The 10699-nt window shown below is 41.9% G+C and overlaps 1 protein-coding gene across 1 annotated transcript in view; it reads right to left on the bottom strand.

The window, feature by feature from the left end:
• Window positions 1-10170, bottom strand: part of GAK (cyclin G associated kinase) — a 62041-nt gene extending 51871 nt beyond the window's left edge. The window contains exons 1-3 of the mRNA XM_026049952.1: window positions 10029-10170; window positions 2045-2106; window positions 994-1053 (exon numbers count right to left, since the gene is read on the bottom strand). Of these exons, the coding sequence (XP_025905737.1) occupies window positions 994-1053; window positions 2045-2106; window positions 10029-10170 (264 nt within the window). The remainder of the gene's footprint in view (window positions 1-993; window positions 1054-2044; window positions 2107-10028) is intronic.
• Between the last annotated feature and the right edge of the window lie 529 nt (window positions 10171-10699).

The following is a 10699-nucleotide window of genomic DNA, read 5'->3' as shown; positions in this document are numbered from 1 at the left end:
AGAGGAGAGGAGAGGAGAGGAGAGGAGAGGAGAGGAGAGGAGAGGAGAGGAGAGGAAGAAAATTAGTTCAAGCAAAGCAATTCAAAGTACTGCTTTATACTGTAAGTATCACTTTGTGCTCATGTTTTCACATGCCTGAGCTGTGAAAAAAAGCTTGAAGAACATTGTTATTCATGGAAAACTCATCCCCAGTGACATGTAGTCAGAAATTGTATATTTTTTGGTACTCAGTTCATTGAGCGTATTTTAGTAAACTTTGTCTGATTTAGATTTTTTTCCAAATATTTCATTAACCATACAAAAAGAATCCAAGTAAGTAGAATTCTGAAGATGAGAACAGCTAACTGGTAACTCAAAAACATAGCTGAATCATCATCAGGGTGGAAGAAAAAAAAAAAGACTCATGAAACAAATGGAGGGTCTGTAAAGAAATGTGAGGGAGCGAGCAGCAAGACTGAAAGAATAGAGCTGACATTATACCCTGTCATTGCTAAAGGGTATGAAAGAGACAGCAAAAGTGCTGTGGGAAAAATCTGCTTTTCTTCTGCATTGTATTTTTTTCTAAAATTACTTTCTGGATACCAAGTATTACTTTTCAAGCCTGCATTATTCAAAGCCAAAAATTAAGAAACACAGATAGCAAAAACAAAATGCCAACTAGTCAGAAATAAATTCAGCACATGTGGGGGAAGTCTAAGACTAAATGATCAAGTAGTAGTCATAAGTTCTCCTGAAGGTCACAAGCCTCTGCAAGAAAATCCAAATAAATTTCACTCCTTCCCACACAAAGCACATGAAAGTCTACACTAGTTACTAAAATTATCTGTATAGATTAAATTCTTGCAATTTCTGAAGAAACAAGTTTGCTGGAATGTTGGTGCCTGTGACAGAACAGGAATAAAGATCACCCTATGAATCTATACAAGTCATCTGTGTTCACAGAAACATTTGACAGACGTTTTAAACATCTGAATATGTTCCAGAAAAGGATACCATAAAATAAACTTCCTGAATGATGGCTTTGTTCTTTTCCTCTTCATTGGACAACAATCGCTGTCAGAAAACAGAATATTTGAGAACACTTAAATATTAAAACAAAATAAAAACAATGGACTTTTTCAGAACACTGAGGATAAGGTACAGCCAAAACTCCACAGATCTGCAATAGGAGACTGAGCAAAAAGTATTTATTTCACAGACACTGCCACAAAAGCAAACAGTTCTCCTTTTATCTGTACCATTCACATTTATCACCAAGCACACAGCTGTAGTCTTTTATCATTTATAAAGCAACTGACAGTCTTCAGTTATATGAAAATTCTAATATCCTTTGGAGTCTGCATGTGAACAGGATCAAGCCAAGCATTTGCTACAAGATCACTAGATTAGGAACTAGGGGAAGGAAATTAAGGTTTCAAATCTTTATTATTTTAAACAGGTGAAAACAAACCCACAGCATATGCTATATTAACAAAACACATGATAGCAACTACACTATGAAGCTCCTGGAAAGAAAAAACAGACCAAGGCAATATTTGAAGTGGTATATTACCATCCCACCTCTCTCATCTCTTATGCTGTCTTTCCACCTCCTTTCCAAGATGAGTTTTTTCCATGCAGCCACAGAACGTCCCTACTTTGCAATGAAGTGAACAGTAATGAAATTTTGCAGCAATATATGATATAACTTTACCTTTTTGTTCTCTCTCCATACTAGTTCAGTTTTTCAGCAGCTAACGTAATTCTAATTCTAGACCTTCTCAACATAAGAATCCAGAGAAAAATAAAAATACTTGGAACAGGTCATGAATTTCTAGCCAATGAGCACTATTATTTAATAAAGCAGGGCCCATCTTGGGCATCCAAGCATTAAATACAAGGCATAAAAAAGAATGTGCATTCTAAATATGGGTAATTTGTCTTGAAAATATCACTGTATCATTCTGGACATCCCTGGGTAACATGTTTAATAGCATAGATTAGAAAAAATTGCCATGCTAAATGGCTAAATGACAAGATAGACATTGCAATAAATTCATTTTACCTTTAAAGCATAATCTTTGCCACTTCCAAGATCTTGAGCTTCATAAACAAAGGCAAAACCACCTACAAGAAGACAAATGATTAAGTCAGTTTACATTTTCCCACTCAGGTAAATGAAGTCTGATTTTACTCTAACAAACCTAGCACAAGAGTTTTAAGAACTTTTCCCCAGTACAGTAAGCATGACAACTTTCTGGGGTTTTCCAGCAACAATGAGCATCCAAAGAATTAAACCACTCTTGAATGGAATTCGCTTTAACACTAGAATCAAAGTGCCTACCTTTCTGTAGGTTAATCTATATATGCAGTTTTCTGTGAAGCAATTTAATACAAATCCTTGTAAAACCAAGATTCAGTACTGCAAATATCAGAATACACTCAAAGGTAATGATCTCAATTAATCCACTTCTTGGCTGGGAATACCTTTTGCATTTAGACTTTTTATCGAAAGTAACAACAATTGAGGGAGATACATCAAATATAAACTCCTTTCATGTCCCTCCGTGTGAAAAGGTATTTCAGGATGCAAAGGTAGGGGCTGCAGGTCACATCAGTTTCCAGAACACAGTCGCCGCAGTTAGTTTTCTGGAAGGCCCTTGAGCACAGAACAGTGACAGCGGCCACTTTGCAAGCTCAGCTGAGCTGTGTGCACTGACCAGAGCTCGGACGGTTAACATGGGAATAACCTAAACTGCATTTCCAGCAGACACCATGCCAATATCCCTGCGAGTAACAAAATCCACAGACCCTACACATGTGCTTTACTCCAGTGGCCTCCTCAAAACTAGGCATGAAAGCACCTACACATCAGAACAAACTCATCCCTTCAATCCCATCCCACCATCTCCAAGTGGCTACTGAAGTACAATCAAACTGATGACGTTTCTGAAGGCAGCCCTGGGCCCCAAAATCATTGCTAACTTCTCCAGCTAATCTGATAAATCTTCCCCACAAGTCCCAGCAAGGAATGTTTACCATACAGACCAAAATACAAAAATACCATTAAATTGAACTCCGCTGTGACCGATGTACCAAGGGATCAATTTGTCTTTTTCAAGACTAAAAATAAGAGATGCCATCAATTAAACCCTCAAAAATAGCATACTTCAACTTCTTGCAAGACAACTTTTTTCCATGTGTTCCTCTCAGAACTTCAGCCATATTCACAGTCACCCTGAAAGCCTCAAATTTCTCTTGGTAAATAACCCTAGAACTCCTACCTTCCGCTTAAGCACACTGACAGAAGTGTCTCAATGGAGATCCTGTTTACTCACACTCAGATGCGCTATGCCTTGACCATCTTGAATTTTTTTCTGAAACACGTGGATGAGACAGGAAAGGTTTAGAAGCTCTTTACATTTAACTGCTGTGATTGGCAACAATTTTTCTAGAATTAAAAACACGTTAGTATTTTTCTAACATGACTGCCTTGTGACGTTTCAAAGCAAAAAGTCAGATCAGCTGGATTTTCTCCAGGTCACACCGGATGAACAGCAAATAACACAAAGTCAGATGTGTTACAAGGAGCCAGATGATTTATGTGTGTTTGCATACACTACTAAGCAAGTCCTTTTGAAGGGAAAAGTTAAACAATAAAACTTCCACAGAATGATCGGTTTATCAATCACCTATAGGCAGTGAGCAATACAACTCAATCCCAATACAGACTATTGATTCACACATTTTCCTTAAATTCTCAAGAGAGGTTTACTAAGACACAGTAAAGTTCCCAGCTGTCTAAAATCTGAACAGAAAGATAAGTGTACGTACACCTAACACATGCATGTTTACTTTGAGAGGGAGATCTCATGTTATATATATCTTTTATATATATATATCAATCTTATATATATATGACTCAAGAAAGTTGGAACAGCATAAGTTGGCATGAACAGCAAATGCTGCTCATGCAGAATTGCTCCCAAATGACAGAGAATTGGTTTTCAGTACTGAAAAATAAGAGCCTGCACTACATTTTTTAAAAATAAGGTTTAATATAATGCAAATTTAATTATTTTTAGTATTTAAATGAACCATGCTGCCAACCATTAAATGCACTTCAGTTCTCTTTAATTACTGTACCAGTAGTGAAATCTAGGAAACTGCACAAACTTTAAATCCAGCTGTATAGCTACTTCCAAATGTTTAATTGTCATTAGTGTCAATAAACATAAAAAATCCCAAGTATTCACTTCAGATAAGCAGTAAAAGTGGTTACCTTGAGCAATACAAATTATTTGAAAATAATGAATTATTTTTATAAATAGAAGCTCAACCAAGCTCTGTGTAGTTGAAGGCATGTATTACTTTAAGTGAATCACAAGCAATCTCTGTGGAAATGTGGGGAAATCCGCATATAAAATTTCCAACCTAAGGTTTTAAGCTGTTGTGACTGAGCTTGCAGTCTCACCAGAAGGCACTTAGTTCAAATGCTGTTTTCACAGCATGGGCTAAAAAATGCAAAACTAAAGAAGAAACTTTCTCAGAGCCAGGCCCTGTCACTTCAGTGGTCACGGTTTGCTAGAGCTCCTAGTATTAGTTATGTAGCAAAATCACAGTTTCTACAGTGCCATTTAAAGCACAGTCTGAAAGGAAACTTTTTTAGAACAGTGAGCCTGAGGGTACACAAGTAGCTTCAAGGATGCACTTTTACTCTAGCTACTGCACTTAATTTTTGAAGCACCACAATACTAAATACAGTAAAAGAATACTAAATGTTGAACTTTTCAGAACCTTTTGGAGTTTATTCCAGGCTCTCTGGCCAATGTAATTTGCAAAAATGCATATGTGGGGAAAAATGCAGTTTCACCTGTTTAACTACGTCTACAGAGGATTTCAGAGCCCGTAATGTCAGCCAGGGATCACACCCCTTTATCAACATACCAGCAAAAACAAACATCCCTATTCATAGAATGCTTAAGGTTGGAAGGGACCCCTAGAGCTCATCTAGTCCAACCCCTGCTCCAGCAGGGACACCCAGAGCACGGGGCACAGGGCAGCATCCAGGTGGGTTGGGAAGATCTCCAGAGAAGGAGACTCCACAGCCTCCCTGGGCAGCCTGTGCCAGGGCTCGGGCACCCTCACAGGGAAGAAGTGTTTCCTTAAGTTCCTGTGGAACTTCCGATGCTTCAGTTTGAAGCCATTTCCTCTAGTCCTGTCGCTGGCCACCACTGAAAAGAGGCCGCCCCCTCCTCCTCACTGCCTCCCTTGAGGTATTTATACACGCTGATCAGGTCCCCCCTCAGCCTCCTCTTCTCCACGCGACTGTAGACTCAAGCAATAATTATGATGGAATGAAAGTTGAGAATAGAGCATCTAACATCAGTACCACTTTACAGGGTATAATTACAATATAATTCTGTTTCAGGTGTTTTCTCTGGTTATTTGTATCCATATTTAAGGCAGTCCTCCAAGTCTTTTTAATATCAGCATAAAACTGACTTCCAAATCCTGGTTAATCAGCTTCTACACTCCTGTCAGGTCTTACCCTGAGACTCCCCTTTTCAGGGTTGAAGCACTCCACAGTCCATTCCCAAAACACAGCTCAAACTCAAAAGCTGCCTCAAGCTGCTATTTTTGACATAGAAACCACAGCATTCCACAACACCAAGCAAGTTCACTGCACAACAGGTCACTCCAGATGGAAAACAGTGCTCAGAAGTTCCATTTATTCTGTATTTTATCCATCTTCCCTTATGTGCTCAGGCAAGCTGTTTCAGAAAGGAAGCTCTTCCTGCTTGTCCACTAGTGGAGCTTCTGATCCAGAGGGACATCAACCATAGGAGGAAAGAGCTACTGCAATGCGCTGCTCATGACACACCTGCTAGTCATGAGAAAGGGACCACGTGAGTAACTCCCAGCCTTTAACACTTGATATGACTGGATACTCAAGAACTGTCTGACTTGTTTCCTTAAAAAAAAAAAAATGTGTTTTGATCATTGCTCAAAATAAAGTCTATTTCTAGCCTGGACTACTACTTGGTGCATCCAACAAGTGTATCACTGAGTTTCTTCATGCCTCTCTATGGGAACGACATAAGGAAGGTCAACAGAAAAGCTACTGGCTCTAGGCACCTTGACTCTTTACAGAATTTTAATCTTCTTCCTGCTTCTGAGAGGTTTGCCTCACATGGTTTGCAAAAGAATTGTCAGATCACCCTTAATTTCACTGCATTTTGTACCCTGCTCCTTTCCCTTGATAGGAGCTTCGCAGTAATTCCTACCATCTGCCAGCAGATGAAACTAACAACATTTCCCAAAACAGGATTAAGTGTTCATTGTGCCTCTACTGCTCAGAGCTGTGAATTTTATCCGCAAAAAAACCCCAGCATTTATTTACATTGCCACTGCCCTGTCAATCTAAGAGTTGCAACTGAGAATCTGGATTTGTAATTATAATTCTTAGTAAACTGATGACACAGTCTTGCAGGCTAAAGCTGATTTTTTTCTGACGTGTCAATGACAGTTCTCACTTTAGCAGAATGTAGCCTTTGATAAGTCACCTACCTGGTCCCAATGCTTTCAGATTTAAAAACTGATGGTATGAGAGGTTAGTAGTCAGTAATGCCCTCTATCACTGCCAAAGCATGCTTTCTTCATGGTGAAATTTTTAGACTCTAAACAATCTAAATAACGTCAAATTTGAAAATGTTTCTCTTCTTCCACGGTCTCATTCTTACACTCTTGTTTGTTGCTCAGAGGAAGCATGAGAAGCAGCAGACATGAAGAACCATCAAGCTGAGCATGTGCTACAGAACTTTGTTCCCTGCTTTTCACAGAACCATAAATCTGGTTTGTTCCCTATTGTTCAGTTGGGTATGTAGAACAACAAACAAAACATACTATAAAGTATTAAAATTACAAGCCAGATTTGCAGCAGAGAAAATGTAAAACAGCCTAATGAGTTTAGTCCTCCTTATCCCACTTTTGCAACTTGCTGTGAAAACTAATCAATAGCATTCAATTCTGCACAGGTTGTCTAGCAGAAAGCCAGCTGCAAAGGAATTTAATAGAAACAACTGCAGGTGCACAAGTGAAATTCTTCAAACTTCATGACTTCCCATAAACTTACAAGAACGACATGAAGACTGGTGCTTGGTATATTTTTTTTTTTTTTTTATAAATTTGAAATTAATCTTAATTAATCTTACTACCATTGCAGCACAGTAGAACTCTAGAATATAAATTTTTCAGGCTTGCCTGGTTAGTCAGTGACCAAAATCCTAAAATTGCCTTGTTCTGCTTGAAGTTTCTATTTCTGCAGTTTTATATTCTCTCTTGAAAAAAAAAAATCTTCAACAGATTTTGCCTCTTGCTTCACAAAATGTTCTGTGAAGACATTTTACCACAAATTCTCTATCTAATACAACCTTAAAGATCAGGACTCTAAGCTGCTTCTGTTGGATATCACGTAGACTTATCAGGAGGAAGAAAGTGCCTTTCACAAGATTTGTCTGAGATGTTTTGAGCAGTCAGGCACTTGTCTGGACTATCTGGACTGTTAACACAAACAGCAAAATCTCCATCCTCATCTGACCACAGCTGGCTAAAGCAGTAGACTGGTTTTCAACACATTACAGCCAATGTGCATGAGCAGGCACACAACCAAAACCACACATTATACCTCTCAACATACTTTTAAAGACAAGCATTACTAATTCAGTGCCATGGCTTCCTCCACTGACTGGAAACTGGGTGAATTTCTCAAAGTTTAAGTCATACTTTTTGGTCAAGATACTGCTGTCCCATTTCACACAAAGTCTAAATCTTAGCCTGCACTTCTTAAAACAGTGATTCCTGACTCATCAGGAATGATGAGGCACCATAGCTTACACCAGTATTAATCGCCTACATTTGAATTAGCTGTTGACAAAGATGAGAATTGTAATTTTATATTGTAATTATGACACAGAACCATCTTCATGATTCAAGTATCTCTATTGTGAAGTTTAGTAAACTGAGTAACACAACCAAATACAAACTCTAGCCTCATTATTGATAATTACCTATTTGCTATTCAATATATGAAATTTAACAGCAGTACTCTAGAAACCAACTAAAGTCATTTACAGGCAAAGGTTTATTTGTAGGAATAAGCTCAGCAAGCTAGATACCAAGGCAGTTACAAACCTAGATTTATTACCTGATTAGATTATTTATTATGTAGCCTGGTGGGGACAACGACACTCCACAAATGCGATCATCCACCTCCAAATTTCACTCTTAACAGATAAACTCCTAAAAGGACCACAGGGAAGGATGTTGCGCACAACACAGACAACCCCCCAAACCCTGTAGCCTCCAGCAACTGGAAAACAAGCGCATCTGGTTGTCTGTCCAGGTAAATGCTGCCAACTTCCAGGAGCAGGAAACAGGAAATTAACTTCTGAAAGCTGCCATTCCTCCTGCTGAAACCAGCATCAGGATGAAGGACAGGCAGGGATTAGACGGAAAGGCCCAGAGCTGCTTCCTCTGCCATTTCTTACCCACAGGGAGATAGAGAAATGGCAGTGGAGAACACACAGTATTTTAGGGGCACGTGGCCCATGCTGGGACACTCTCAACCTCCTCATGCACAGAGGTGATCATCAATATGATCCTAAGGGGGATACCCCACTACCCACCCCCACACACAATTACTTTTAGCTTCCTGCTCTAGCACACCAGATTTCCAGGTAGGACAGCATGCAGCAGACTTGGAATGAGATTCAGAGGGAAAAACCCCACGTTTTGCTACATTCTGGTAACTCACAAGCTAATCCCCCATCTCTGTTCACACAAGGTTCAAACACAGCAGACCACGAGATCTCACAAAACAGGCCAGGTTCCCACACTCGGCATATCACACAAAGGTCACCAAGGGTTTGAAAAGCAAATTCAGACAGTAGTGCTAGAAATCCTAGCACGGAAGACTGCATAAAAAAATCTCATTTAAAGGACAGACGAGTTCTGCATTAAGGCAAATGCCCAACAGCCACATGTCAAAGACACACAATCATTTTACCCAGCAGATGAGTATATACACTGCAAAGAGATAGAAAATGGGGCTTCCAGGCAGCTAAGTATTTCCTGGACCAGTTAAAAAAGGTTTCCCCTAAAAAGGAGGAATATTTGAGCTGAACCCATGCAGCAGCCCTCTTGCAAGGCTCTTCTGGAAGTTGTGCCCGTAGTTTTCAGATGTCAGCACAGTGCTACACCTGCACTTGCACATACGTTTAAGGGCTGTTTCAGCTCAGATAAATATTGGCTAGAAAATCTGAATCTAAGATAGGCAAACAGCAAGGCACGTTTCACATTTAGGACAATTCGATGCCGAGACAAACAAGAAAAACGTGGCTACAAATAAGTTCTTGGAAACTCTTGACTGAGGTCACCTCCTGGTCTGCTCTAGGTGACAGGATTGGCATCTTTATTCCCATCTTTTGGCAGATTTGTGCCAGGTCTTGGGAAGCTGCCGCCAAAGCAAAGTATAAGGGACATGTTTCAAAACAGAGCAGGTAGTTGCATTAACCTGGCTTCCTGTCATGCCCTTTATTACCCTCTGAAATTCCTCCTGCGATATTCCCGTGATTCCTCCTGACGGGAATGCCACAGCTCCTTTGGGGCTGACACCAACCACACTCACAATTCTCACTGGATTTGAAAAAACCAAAATCACAGTACATAGAAGCACAAGGCAGGCAACGCTTTTGAGTTAGTACTCCCTAAATCACACTATGTAAAAACTGTTTTTTTTTTCAGCCTGAATCTCCCAGTTTTCGAGCACCGTTAACTATCTCAAGCAAAAGTTAAGGTTACACCTTACTAGCTTACAGGAAAACGAAACAGTGCTGAATAAGGGTTTACTGGGGCTTAAACCACGCAATGCACGAGCTCAGCGAAAGCACCGCGCCTCAAGAATGCCAATTTCCTTCCAAAGGGCTGAAAACGCGACTCTGGGCAAGAACGTCAGGGCACAGGGGGCCCGCTCGCGGCCTAGCGCTCACCCTCGGCGATGACGCGCTTGACGCGCAGCTTCATGTCGCCCATCTCCACCGTCTGCCCCACGAAGTCGTTCTGGTCGCGGCTGGCGGCGCCCAGCGAGCCGGGCCCGGCCAGGAAGTCGAGGGCGGACTGCAGCAGCGACATGGCGGCGGGCGGGAGGGCGGGCGAGGGCGGCGGCGAAGCGGGGAGCGCGGGGCCGGCCCCGCCACTCGGCCGACGGTTACCGGCCGCACGGCCCTGCTCGCCCACCGTACCGTGCCCTCCGCCGCGGGCCGCTTCCGGGACGCCTGCGTCATTTATGACCTCACGGCCACGCCCACCGCCCTCCCGGGACACGCCCCCTCGGGCTCGCAGCCACCCGCCCGGCCCCGCGAGCGCCGACCACGCCCACCGCCGGCGTGACCCCGCCCTCGCGGTGTGGCCACGCCTCCTCCGCCGCGGCGTGCCCCCGCCCTTTCCTGGGGAAGCCCCGCCCCTAACGGTCAGCGGGCGGCGGTTGGGCAGGGGGCGGGGCTCGGCTTCCCGCGCGGGGACGTTGACGTTTCAGCGGGCTCCTCAGTGCTGTCGTGGAGGGGCCCAGAGGCCGCAGGTGCCAGGCTAAATATCCGTGGTGCGACTAACTGTTCGCTGCATAAGGATATATAGCCTTATATAAGATATATAAGATAAAATC

The sequence above is a fragment of the Nothoprocta perdicaria genome, unplaced genomic scaffold (genome assembly GCF_003342845.1).
Source record: "Nothoprocta perdicaria isolate Ctin4 unplaced genomic scaffold, notPer1 scaffold_63, whole genome shotgun sequence".
NCBI lineage: Eukaryota > Metazoa > Chordata > Aves > Tinamiformes > Tinamidae > Nothoprocta > Nothoprocta perdicaria.
Note: the sequence above shows the minus strand (reverse complement) of the source record. Positions and strands in the feature narration are given on the sequence as shown.